At 44.8% G+C, this 13,665-nt stretch overlaps 1 protein-coding gene across 3 annotated transcripts in view; it reads left to right on the top strand.

Annotated features, from left to right (window-relative positions):
- RSPRY1 (ring finger and SPRY domain containing 1) overlaps positions 1-13,665 on the top strand; it is a 69,542-nt gene that overhangs the window by 14,555 nt on the left and 41,322 nt on the right. For all 3 annotated transcript variants that reach the window (XM_068260694.1, XM_068260696.1, XM_068260695.1), the window contains exons 2-4: positions 3,126-3,605; positions 10,900-10,952; positions 12,044-12,156. In XM_068260694.1, coding sequence (XP_068116795.1) covers positions 3,259-3,605; positions 10,900-10,952; positions 12,044-12,156 — 513 coding nt within the window. In that variant the 5' untranslated portion in view covers positions 3,126-3,258. The remainder of the gene's footprint in view (positions 1-3,125; positions 3,606-10,899; positions 10,953-12,043; positions 12,157-13,665) is intronic.

Below are 13,665 nucleotides of genomic sequence, written 5' to 3'. Positions count from 1 at the left end.
TTTGGTAAATACTACAAGATATAATAGAAGAGAGAGCCCTGCGTGTTTGAGTTTACAATTTATAGGATATTGGGTGGGCACAGACAGTATATTTAATTCACTTCCACGATATTTCAGTCACTTAGACTAGGCGCACACTTAGCAGAAACGCTAGCGTTGCCGAAAATGCTGCGTTTTTGCTGCTAATGGAAGTCTATGGGCCACAGGAAAAAAAGGCATATAAAAACAGATTCGTTTTGTATGCGTGCGTTTTTAAAACCACTGGTTTTGTTGCATATTATGCAAAAATTCACATAATGAGTCAATGGAAACGCAATGGTATGCATTTTTTAAAACAAAAATTGTTTTGTGATGTATTTCCGCTTCCTGTTGTCGTCCTAGTTATTTGCATAAAACGCATATGCGAAACTCATTAAAACGCACACAAAACGCTTGAAAAACGCACCTGCGGGAAAAAAATGCAAATGCAGCAAAAACGCACACAAAGAAAACCGCACATGACATAAAATGCGACCTTTTATGTTGTGTGTACCCAGCCTTAAAGAAAACCCGAACTGAAAATTAAAACTCAAAACTACCATACACAAGTCATACTTACCTCCCATGTAGTCTACTCCTCAATCTCTTTCTCCTCTCCTGCGCCCTGTTTGTCCACTGTGGTCAATGGAATTCTCCGTCCTCCATTTTGAAAATGGCCATTACTCCATAACCGCTACCTGGTCAGCACACTGTTAAACTGTAACATCGCCCACTTGAGCCATAGGAAAACATGGACATAACTGGGCACATCAGTTGTCCACTCAGCTATAGCTGACAGCAACTGATATATTTCAGTTCTGACAAAATGTTGTCAGAACTGGAAGGGATCATTGTCAGAAGAAAATGTTGAGCTTCTGAGAGGAACTGATGGCTAGGTAACTATGTAATGTTCATTTAGTTACCTCATGTGTTTATTTTAAATAATTTTACTCAGTACAGGTTCCCTTTAATGTAAATCTGTGGAACTACTGAGTGGTCTGGGAATCACACCCCACAGATAGTTTACTATCAGTACACTTACAGAGTAGCATTACCCTGGATAGAACAGTGGTGGTGTGCTACTGTCTTAAGATGGGGTTAAAATCATAAGACATAAATTGCATTATTGCTCAAAGGCTCTTTTTTTTAAGGCATTTTACTGAACTATAGCTTCAGTATGATGACCAGAAAAGTAATGACCGCTAAAAAACCCAAATAAACAGAAAAAAAATAATCAGTTTGCACGCCTTTTTCTTTCTGTCGTGACAGGCTCACTTAATTAAGCAACTTATCACTACTAGTTGCTAGGAGACAATTGGTTACTAGGAGCGCATATTTCCTAAGAGCACTTCTAGTGCTGAAAGATATCGTTCACTGTCTTCTATCATTTTATCAATAATGTACCCGTTGCAGATCGTATGAAATAAAACTAATATAAATAATAAGCCTTTTAAGACAAAGCTGTGATGCGGATAGCTGAAAATGAAAGCAAACCACCTGACCTGATCATTGTTTCAGCACACAGCTGTTGACCTTTCAGTCAGTGCACTGAAGTAATGTCAGCTAGCTGAAGAGAAGCACATGCTTATAGCAGTCTTTCCGGTTTAATCATCCTCTCTCAAAGCTGGTATGAGGGTAGGAACACACTAGGCAGAATCGCATATGCTTTTTCCACTATGTGCTATGGAAACTGCATGTGCGATTCTGCCTAGTGTGTTCCTACCCTAAGGGCCCATTCACACTGGAGTGTTTCACCACGAAATATATTCAAAATCTATTAATCCGCAGGGTTGTACTGTTTGTTGCACTATGGGCTTTCGATCTGCCACCACTCCCGACCTGCCGCCGATCTACGTCTCCTGTCTGGTACAATCAACCAACTCAATCGATTTTGGCAAAAAAAATTATTCTAATGATCGAGCTGACATGTTGCGGCACCAATTTCTTACAGATTCGATTGAATTGTCTGGAAATCGCAGGGAAAAATCAATAAGTGTATGGCCACCTAATGAAATGAAACCAAGAAGCCTAATTCATTGCTAAGAACAAACCTCCAGTATTGTATGAACTGGCTGAATTGTTGTGCATGTGTCATTCCCTTCTAGGTCTGCAGTATAAAACCCCGGCTGTATGTTTTATTTTCTTGTCTGCCTCCCTCCCTGATACTGAGGCCCCCCCCTCCTATTTTACTCATCCAGAGTTGGTGAAGTTCCAGCAATAACATGCAGCTAAGTCATCCTCTGGAGGTACCTGATCTTATGTGGTCACTTGTGGGTGTGGCTTTCACACGACTCACCCCTTTCCCAAATGTATGGTTTCTGTAGTAACTGTAAAGAAAAGTACTGTTCTTGTGTCTGCCTTCCTCTCTCCATAGAGCAGAGCATTCTGTTCAGCTGAGAGCCAGGCAGCGTGTCTGTACAGCCCTGTCACTAAACCCACAAACAATAAATTTGTGTAAAATCTGTGTACCTGGCATTGCAGTCCTTTGATTAAAGGGACACTTAAGCCAGGAATACTTGCCTGGGGCTTCTACCAACCCCCTGCAGCTGTCCCGTGCCCTCGCAGTCACTCATGGAGCCTTCAGTCCGCCGCCGCCAGCTAGTTTTGTTTTCGCTGACAGGCAGTCAGCGGGCTTTCTGTGCCTGTACAGACCTGGCCATGCGTATCCTTCTTCATGTTCCCGTCCTCAATAGCGTTCTGCACAGGCGCAGGACACTACTGCGGATGGGAGCGTGGAAAAAATATGCGTGGCCAGGCCTGTCGGCAAAACGTAACTAGTTGGCGGTGGGGGACTGGAGGCTCCATGAGTGACTGCGAGGGCCCGGGGCGGCTGCAGGGGGCTGGTAGAAGCCCCAGGAAAGTAAAACTGATTTTTTTATACCTGGCTTAAGTGTTTCTTTAAAGGTGAAATGATCCATTGGAAATCTGTTAGCCTTTAGGGTCACGTAGCTTCTTTTTACATGCAATAAGACAGACAGCAATGAAGCAATATGGTCCTTACCTGCAATCTTCTAAATTGGGATAATAAATGTTTGCTATGTTAGTGTAGAGAAATTCCTTCTGCCGTTTATGGTTTTATTTGTACTCACACCCTCTAATTTCTGTAGTGCTCTTTATGGGATATGGATCCTTGCCTCAGATAATGTCTACCAGTGAGTATCTGAACACTTGAGCGCCTGGAGGATGATGGCGACGACAAGAATTCATGATCATGAGGTCACAAGGCATCCAACGTCCTAGATGATTGTATTTGTTTGGATTACATTCTACACCAGCAGAAGCCTTCTCCGAGGTTTTCTGTTCCGTCTTGGGCACCGAACGGTGAGCGTAAATGAACATTTGGGGACCAGAAACATGGGGAACACGTGTGTATGCAGAGAAGACAGTGGACTGGAGGACAATGTGGATTCTCCAAGTCAGCAAACTGATAACCGCATCACTCCTACCAGTGAAGCCAGAAACCGGCCAAGGGACCCTGTGCGGCCTCCACGGAGGGGCCGAGGACCACATGAACCTCGGAGGAAAAAACCTAATGTAGATGGCCTGGTGCTGGATACCTTGGCTGTCATCAGGACGCTTGTAGACAAGTAAGTGCCTTCTTCTTTATGGACAAAATGCTACTCTCCTTGCTGGACTTATTTTGAAATTGCTTCAGGTTCTAGTCTTAGGAGTAGACCATTTTCCAAATGTTGGACTTTTTTGTTTTGGACCTCTTTCTTACTAAATATAATTTCTATGTACACTAATAACACTATCTATACAGTATTATACAAATATGCCTTAGGCGCATTAGCATTGCTTTCAAAAATAGGGCAATGTCATTAATTGTTTTCCTTGTCCAAGAAACTTCCTAATTCTGCCATAAAACAAAAAACTAAATACAAGTGAAGTTGGTTGTGACTGTCCTTTGCTTATAAGAGAATAGCCGTTCTGTTAGGCACTCCTGCTGTGTCTGTAGGTACTTACATGGTGGGTTCTTCCAAGCAGTCAAGAGGACTTGCCACAGTTCAACTACTGACTTATGCTGGGAATACACGGTTCGTTTTTGCCTTCGTTTAATCCTTCGTTTCGATTGTGCCTTTTGTCCTTTTCGATCCCGAAATAATCGATCATACGGTTAATATCACCACCCACGGTTTCGTTTTTTTTTTTCGATTCTGATGGTTTCGTTTTTCCAATGATCGAAGGCTGCAAAGAAACGAAACGAAAATCCCTTTTTACAGGGACGGACTAGCATAAACGAATATATAATCGATCTGAAGAGCCATCAAGCCTACCAATGGCTCGATTAGATGGATAAAGAGAGATAATATCAAACATGTTCGATCACTAGTCGTTCGTTTTTGGGGTCTATTAATCGAAACTATAATGAGATTATGACTATTTTCACATACGTTTTCAACACTCGATTCGTTTACCGAACGAATCGAAGGTTTAAACGAAGGCAAAAACGAACCGTGTATTCCCAGCATTAGGGTTCCTTGCTTCAGTCTGCTTCTGGCAGTTCTGACAGATTTTGCACTAGTTTGTCCCCTCATGGGGGAGGATTCTTAGGAATTTTCATGTGCACATGAGGAGACAGGCTTGATGGCAACATTGTACAGGTCCTTTCCAGGGAGTGCTTTTATAGAGAATAAAGAAAATCCAAAACCTGTGAGAGCTCTCAGATTTTCACTAACTCATGGTAAGTGCTGCAGGAAATTTTTTTTTTTTTTTTACAATACATTTTACTGTGGGACAAATGTACATTTTATAATTATGTGTACACATTCCTTTTACATTTTACAGGTTTTTTTACATTTTACATTTTAGTGGTCCTTTTTAAAGAGACACTGAAGTGAAAAATATGATATAGTGAATTGGTTGTGTACTAAGAATAATTACTAGAAGATTAGCAGCAAAGAAAATATTCTCATATTTTTATTTTCAGGTATATGGTGTTTTTTCTAACATTGCATCATTCTCTAATATGTGCAGATTACACAACACTCGGCATTCTAAATTATTTTTTAGAGCAGTCTTGTGAACTATTGAACTCTCCTCTGGCAGAGAAAAAGAAAAGTTTTCACTGACAGTTGAGATAATAAACTTCAGAAGACAGCCCTCTCCACGACTTTGAAAGTCGTAGAGCTTAATGGCTTATTTGCATAGAGATAACTGGAGTTTCTTAACTCTTCCTGTACTGGAAACAATTAGACTTATGTCTCTGATCTTAATGTTTTATTTGTTAGCTGGACTACACATAAAAATCATTATATCATAATTTTTTTTCACTTCAGTGTCTCTTTAACCTGCTGAGCGGTCTGGACGAGCTCAGCTCGTCCAACACCGCCAGAGGCTGCCGCTCAGGCCCTGCTGGGCCGATTTCAACCAAATAAAAAGCAGCACACGCAGCCGGCACTTTGCCAGCCGCGTGTGCTGCCTGATCGCCGCTGCAGCGCGGCGATCCGCCGCGTGCAGCGGCGAAAGAGGGTCCCCCCAGCCGCCCGAGCCCAGCGTAGCCGGAACAAACAGTTCCGGCCAGCGCTAAGGGCTGGATCGGAGGCGGCTGACGTCAGGACGTCGGCTGACGTCCATGACGTCACTCCGCTCGTCGCCATGGCGACGAGGGAAGCGAAACACGGAGGGCCGCTCATTGCGGCCTTCCGTGTTATCTCTTGCCGCCGGAGGCGATCGGAAGATCGCCTCCGGAGCGCCCTCTAGTGGGCTTTCATGCAGCCAACTTTCAGTTGGCTGCATGAAATAGTTTTTTTTTATTTAAAAAAAACCCTCCCGCAGCCACCCTGGCGATTTAATCAGAACGCCAGGGTGGTTAAGACTTTTGCACAATAGTGTAAAAAACAAAACAAAACTGTAATGAGTAAAGAGGTAGAAAATGTGATGTCAACTGTTTCAGAGCCCCCCCTCCCCATGTCTCCTTAGGGATGACAGATGATTGCCAAGTGCGACTGGTGGCAGCTTCTGCTCTTGTCTTTCAGACATTATCCCCCCCCCCATCCTTCCAGAACCTGTATGAGCCAAACGGGGGCGTTTGTTTCTGGGTACAATCCCCCCTCCATAGCCCCCCCCCCCTTTTTTTTTACTTGTGCAAAATAAATGATTCTGATTCTCAGTAGTCTGCTAGTGTTAGTACCAGTAATATTACCGGTGGTTCATGCATCAGGCCCAACGTGATCATGTGATTAGGAGCCACAATTGTCTCCTATTCGTGTTGTCTGCTGAGAAAACTAAATCAGCTGTTTTTAATGAGTCTGAAGCCTTAAAAATTACCTCTTTTTATTTCAGAATGCTCTTCAGCCTTAAGAGCAAAGATGATTCGCCGCATCCCGGCAGCCATATGAGGTCTTTATCCCCCCAAACCCCGGGGCAAGATTCTACGACTTTCAAAGTCGCAGATTTTGCTTCCATGGGGGAGGCAGAGCTACAGCGCAAAGCGCTGGCACCTCCGGGGAGTACCGGAGGATTTTGCCCTGGGATTTCGAGGGGGACAAAGACCTCGGATGGCCGCAGGGGTTGCGGCGAATCATCTTTGCTCTTAAGGCTGAAGAGCATTCTGAAATAAAGAGGTAAATTTTAAGTCTTCAGACTCTCTTTAATGTAAAGCAGCGTCACAGCTCCAAGCAGGTATCACTGTGTCCTATTAAAACTTAAAGTACCCTAAATTTGGGGGGGGGGGGGGGGGGCAGAATTAAGCCTATGGTGGACTATATTGCCTAACTATTAGCCTCCTGATACTGCTAGTTCCCAGTCTCTGGTCCTCATCATATTTGACTATAACCCCATACCCGCGGTGTCGGGCGATTCAGAGCTGCGCGAGTGTGCAGCTAAGGGAAGTGCTCATCCAAGAGTGCTCTCTTCCACTGTGAATGTGTGCTTCAGAACTTGCACATTCGCATCACTCGCTCATTGCTGCTCAGGGGGAAACATCTGCGAGGCTGGTGAGCGAAAAGGACAAGGAATGGGACTCTGAAGACAACGAGCAGCATCGGTAGGCTAAGGATTTGGTTCTCTATTCTAGCTCACCATAGGTTCAACTCAGTTGTTGTTTTAACCCACTTCAGGGGGGCTTTAATTTCAGGAAATGGTTTTTATTGTAGTTTGGAGTAATTTGAAACAAATTAGAAACTTCTCTGGGGGTTGTGACTTTAACATGAAAACTGTTAGTCCGGGGCACAGGAAACAGTCTCAGCCTGGCTTTTACTGCTGCGCCTAAACTCTTCCCCACTCCACAGAGATATTGTTTAACCCTTTAGCAGCCTAAAAGAGTAAAACTTTATTTGGCTGCAGGGCTGAATTTTTCCTGCTGCTGGGGAAGTGTGCCTGGCAGCCTCAGCAGGGTATGTGGTGTCCAGGAGCTCTCATACAGGCCTGTTCGGATGGCTGGATTGGCTTATACTTCCTCCACCATGGCGGCGTTGTAATCCCGCCATGTCTTTCTGGTTTCCGATCACATGATATGATGTGATCAGGACCCAGGAGACCGTGTGAGTGTTACAGCACCACCTGGTGGTGGAAGAGGGGTGATGGTAGAGTCTCTTCCATACCTTCCATTACCCCTTTTCCACCCCCGGGTGGCGCTGTGACGCTGACACGGGCTCCTGGATCCTGATCACACAGGGCTGGATTTCCTATAAGGCACTGTAGGCACGTGCCTACAGGCGCCTTATATGTGTAAGGCGGCCTTCCCCTCCCAGAACTTACCCCTGGAGTCGCGTAAGGCGCCTGCTGCATCACTTCTCTCCCTCCCTCCTAAGAAACTGTCCCCAGCTGCTCAGCTTCCCTCCCTCCAATGAAAATGTCCCCGCTCTGCTCAGTTCCCCTCCATCCGATGTAGAGAACGGTGCAGGCAGCGGCTCTCACTGTCCATCTCGCAAACAGTGGCTCTGCTCAGCTCCTGGTTGCATTCTTCTGAATTCTGTCGCTCTCTAAGGGTCCCCGCTGGAGGTTGGGGAGACGACACATTTTAATTGGAGGGAGGGAAGCGATGCAGCAGGCGCCTCTTCTGTGACTCCAGGGGGACGTTCTGGGAGGGTTAAGGTGTGTGTGTCTGTGTGATCTACGTGGGCTTAGGGGTGTGGCCTGTGGTGAGGGGCCGGGCTTAGGGTGCCAGAACTTCTGTGCCTATAAGCTCCTCAGCTCTAAATCCAGCCCTGCAATCCCGTCATATCATGTGATCGAGACACAGAAGACCTGTCGGCAGTTCAGAGCCGCTGGTGGAGGAAGAGAAGAAGCCGTCCGGAACAGGTAAATATAACTTCTTACTGCTCTGCAAATATTTGGCTGCATTAGACAGCCAAGCCATATATGCTGACAGAGGCTGGCATTGCACAAGCAACTTCAAATGAAGCATCTCATTTCAAGTTGCCATTAGGTTAAATGCTGCTGTCTGTCACTGTTGGAGAGATCTCCCCACTTCCTTTATGGATAAGAATTTAAAAGATGTACTCAGGTGGAGAAACAGGGCAGCAATAAAAATTGGTTATGATCCAGTGGCTTCCCCGATCCTCCTCCTTATAGTCACAGCCGAGCTCCCCTCTGTGTACCAGTGCGGCCACGCTGTGCAGATGCCAGTGGGTTTGCCCACATACTATGGAAGGAAACATTTTTTAACCACAAATTGTATTTCAATACAGATTGTGAATTTAAGTGAGATTATATTCTTTTGTGTGCTAAGGGCCTGTTTCCACTACACATAGATTCTGGATGCAGAAAAACTAACTCTAATGATTGCCTATGGGAAATCTGCATCAGAAATATCGCGTTTAGTGGAAACAGGCCCTTGGAGTCAGTTTTATGCATCCAGAATCCGCGTGTAGTGGAATAGGCCCTTAGACTTTTTGATAAGAGCCCCCCCTTTATTGCCATAAATGTCTGGGTCACATGACTGATATTTCTTTGTAATGACTGAATCAGCTATTAAACTGGAAGCAGTAGAAATGGGAGGCAGAAAAGAAGAAAGCGCTCCTTTCAGCTGTAAAACCTCCGTCGGGACGCTCGGTGCGATGGGCGTGACCGCGGCGGCAGCCCTAAGACCGTCTAATGCTGATCGGCATCCTGGGGCGGGGATATGCAGGAGATTGTGCGCATCTGCGCTAGGATGACGGAGCTCTGCTCCGCCACCTGTCTCGCTGCGGCGATCGCCGCTAGGAGACTGTTAGATGGCAAAACTGCGGCCTATTTACACTGTACAGCGATGCGCTCTATGACAGCGCTGTACTGTGGACAACTGTGTGACACGGCTGTCCCCTCTAGAGGCTCAGGATCGGCTGCCATAGGCTGATGAGGGGCGGGTGGTGGGACAAACAGGAAAAAAAAAGAGGCAAATTTATTATAAAATAAGTATAATAAAAAACCTCTTGGGAGCAATCATAGCCCACCAACCGAGAGATCTGTTGGTTGGCAAAAAAGGGGGGGGGAAATCACTTGTGTGCTGAGTTGTGCGGCCCTGCAGGGAGCCCTTGAAGCTGCAGTGACCTAATTTATAAAAAATAGCCTGGTCACTAGGGGAGGTTAAGCCCTGGTCCGTAAGTGGTTAATAAAAAGAGCGGTGTATTTCTCCTGCGCTGCTGATTGATAGTGTTTCGGCTGTAAAGGCTGATGAGTTGGGGATATCCCCTTTAAGTGCACTGTGGAGCAGCTTTTATCCACTGGGTGGATCCAGGTAGCTGTAGAAATGTGAGGTAGAAAAGAAGAAAGCGCTCCTATAGTGCATTAAACGTCCTTTAAACTGGAAACAGAATGATGTGGTGCTGACAGAATGACAGAATAGGATATGCTGTCTGGTGGGCAAAAGAAGGTGCTGCCTATCCTACTAACGGAGAGCAGTGGGGGGTGCAGGGTTTGTAATAGCCATGTTAATGCTGAACTAGTCAGCACTAATTATCCATTTATTTTTTTACATTTGCGACTGTCACAGGTAATAGAGCGGTAGAGTTACTGGATTGCACAGTTGCACCTAGCAATGGGAGAGATGGTAATTTTATCGAATCGGATAAAAGTCGAAGCTGCAGGAAGCCTGCCCGATTGTCACTTCAACTGTTCTCAAAATTGGGCAGATGTATTGATCAAGCAAACTGGAAAATTTCAGTCCCATGTGGTTGATCGTGTGCGGCGGTAACAGCGACCAATATCACGGTACCAACAAATGCTACAGACCCCCAGCCGCTGTCTTTCCAAATGTAAATGTGTGTCGTTCCCCCCCCCCCCCCCCCCCCGCCCCCAATGCGCTTGCTTTGTAAAACTCACCTGCCCAGCTGTGGCATCTCCTAGTCTTCCTGTCTCCCCTCACACAAGCCTTATGTGGTATACACACTTCCATGTGGCAGTGATGCAGCAGATTAGACCGGGAGTTGCCGCAACTGTAACAGGTAAGATTACAATACACGGGCATGAGAATGGGGGCATTACCATTTGGCAGCGTCATGAGGCTGATTCCTTAGATTTATTCTGAAATCGATTGGGAGTCGGCCTGCTGTGTATGGGCAGCCAAGAGATCTCTCTCTCCGATCAGAGAGCGATCTATCTAAGCCGATGAGCCCATACATCGCTAGATGTATGGACAGCTTAAGACTTCCTATTTCTATTTTGAGTTCAGGCCATTTTTCTAAGTTTCCACAGAGCATCTAGTTAGACCTGCAGCAGCAGATGTTGACAGCGGTTATTCTGTAACCAGATCGCAGGAGGTTGAGGGGCTCAGCCTATAGCATCTGTTGTGGAGCATAATTTCCTGTTGAGTGACTCTAATCCGTCCACATAACAATTGCTGTGAAATGTAGAATGCCTGGGTCACCGCTGCCTATTACTGATGAAACATTGAGCCTTGAATAGAGAACGCACCCTTTTCTCTGTTTGTATAAAAGTGTTATAACCATTATCTTTCAGTGATCAGGAGCCCCCCTATTCCATGATCACACTGCACGAGATGGCGGAAACAGGTATTTACATGTTTGTTATGTTTTTAATCATTTTTGTCTTTTTTTTTTTTTTTTTTTTAGGTTTTTATTGCAGTTCTTTCTTAACAAAGATTGATATAGCACTGAGATCTCTGATGCAAAATTGGAATTTTATTAGTATATGATATAGGTTATGTTCTATTTAAAAAAAAAAATCTTAATTGATTCGGTGTACCTTGCAGGAACATAAGCGGAGTACAAAATAAGGTCATTTCTGGTTTGCCAGTAGTATATCTAACATACAATACCTCAGCACTGGACGAGACTGTTTCACTTTAAATGGCTCTTCACAGTTCCAGGCAATATATATATATTTTTTTAATTACATTAACAATCCATAAAATAACCTCTGCATATTCAGTAGCGATGCATTGTGGGTAACCACAGATGTTCACTTAAAGCTGAATTATCGCAAGTACCTTCTGTTTTAAAGCGGACCCTGAACTCAGAACGTCCTCTCTGCTCTCAAAGATACACAACAGCATAATAACCTTTAAACAAAAAACATTTCTTTGTTACAGCTGATACAAATCCTAAAATAAATCTGCACAGTTTCTACATCCTGATTCATGGAAGCAGACATATTGTTAACCTTGCCTTATCTGCCATCTCTGCCATAGGCAGTCATGTGACACAGGGGAGAGATCAGATTACAACTTGTGATTAGACACAAATGAGGGGGAATTAAACGGGCTAAACTACATACAGGGTGCATTTCACTGTTTTCCTTCTGTCCCAAGCAAGAGTTCAGGTCCACTTTAAGAAGGCAAACCACACTAAGCATTGCATTTTAGTAGGAGGGCTTCTTGGTCTCTTTTAGTCCCCTATACCTGCCTTGTGGTTTTGGCTCCCCCCGAGCTGTTTGGTTACTCTGGGGATTTGCTGCATCTCATTTGGAGCTGTTGCTGTCAGATTTCGGCAGTTTGTTTTGCAGCACAGATCAGGAAATGAGCCTTTCTGCTGCATAGAAGCAACACTGATTGTCTTCCCCATTCTATATTCCTCTGTGATTCCCCGAAGCCTGCATGCTTTCTGTTTATATCATTGCTCTGATCTCTGCTTCTCTGCAACAGATAATGGCTGGCTGGATGTGGTGCAGTCTCTCATTAGAGTCATTCCATTAGAGGATCCTCTGGGCCCAGCTGTCATTACGTTGCTACTGGATGAATGTCCGCTGCCAACAAAAGTAAGTGTGATCTGGTTATAGTCTGGGCTAGTAAATAAATCATTCCTTGCCGCCCACTAATAATTAGACCTGCGTTCCGCTGCAGGAAGAGCGTGCAATAGAATTCAGCGTGCAATTGTAGCAATAGCCTGGCTTCTGGCTGGGGTACAGACTGGCCTTCCAGAGAGCACCTCGGCAGCGTAATGGTTAACAAAGCATGGATTTTGTTCCCAGGCAAGACAAACTGGCTGATTCAGATGTGTCTGGTCATTGTGATGACTGAGCAGATATGTCTCTATTACTGTGCTCAGTTACAGCTTCATCACCCTCAGCGGTTTTCATCCCGCACATGAGCATTCTGCAGTGATAAGGGATATTAAAGAGGAACTGTAACAACAATATAGTAGAATGCAATAAATTATTCAGGATCAAACGCCTTCTATAGCTATATGCTGCTGTATATTGATATGTAGTCGCTCCTTCCCACTGAGGCTTATCCTATACTTTTTATGTGGTCACCCCCCCCTCCCACCCCCGCAAGATCTTTTCTACTGGCTTTTGAACTCTCTGTAATTGAACATTCCACGGAGATCACCTGCCGTCTGTGATACATTTCAGAAATTAAATCAGGTAGAGGGAAGATTTTACAATGGGCAAACACTGACTAAATATTTAATAAATGAATATTGTAAAAAATAAGCAATTTTATTAATTACTGTATTTTCACTGCAGTTCCTCTTCAATAAAGGAGATACAGGATTTCTGTATTTCTCGTAAACTCCTTTACATTTGAAGGCAGCCATAAACAATAGTGCTACTAAAATAACCATATTGAATAGGAGGAATGCTGCCGCTGCCTCAGTTTTTGCACCACCTAAGCTCTTTGTTATCAAGGGGTCCATCTATACCCGGAAAACAAATTGTTAGGGTAACTGGACTGAGTTAAATGCTAGGGGTGTACACCAGTGGAGTCCGTACATAAAACCTCTTACTCTGACTCCACAGCCCTGCTACACACGCAGCCAAACTCTCCACACATTGAGATCAATACACAGTATATCAATGCCTCTGTGTTTTTGTAACCTAGCTTGTATTTGTGGTGTTCCCTTGTGATGTGCCTTCTGCTGCTCATTGTCTTCCGGGTCCCTCCCTTACCCTGGTCCAGGAACTCTTTCCCCACCGTCTCTTGGATCCCCACCAAGCAGTGAACAGCAAGTGATTTTAAACTGGGCATGCACAAGTTCCAAATCACGCATGCCTGTGAAACAAAGCACTCATGCGCATCTTCTTTCTTTTTGTGCACAATCGCTTTCTGTTACTGGACATGCGCTGTGTGGAACTCAAGCAAGCCCAGTTCAGCATCTCTCATGCTTAAGCACTACCAGGAGCCACTTGAATATTTAAAAGGATGGGGAACAGGAGGGACCCTGAAAAAAACGATCAACAGGAACAAGATCAGCAGCAGGTAACGTAGCATGGGGTACTTCAAGCCATTGGACCCGTTTATGTCAAATTACATATTTCTCTCCT

The sequence above is a fragment of the Hyperolius riggenbachi genome, chromosome 11 (genome assembly GCF_040937935.1).
Source record: "Hyperolius riggenbachi isolate aHypRig1 chromosome 11, aHypRig1.pri, whole genome shotgun sequence".
Lineage (NCBI taxonomy): Eukaryota > Metazoa > Chordata > Amphibia > Anura > Hyperoliidae > Hyperolius > Hyperolius riggenbachi.
Note: the sequence above shows the minus strand (reverse complement) of the source record. Positions and strands in the feature narration are given on the sequence as shown.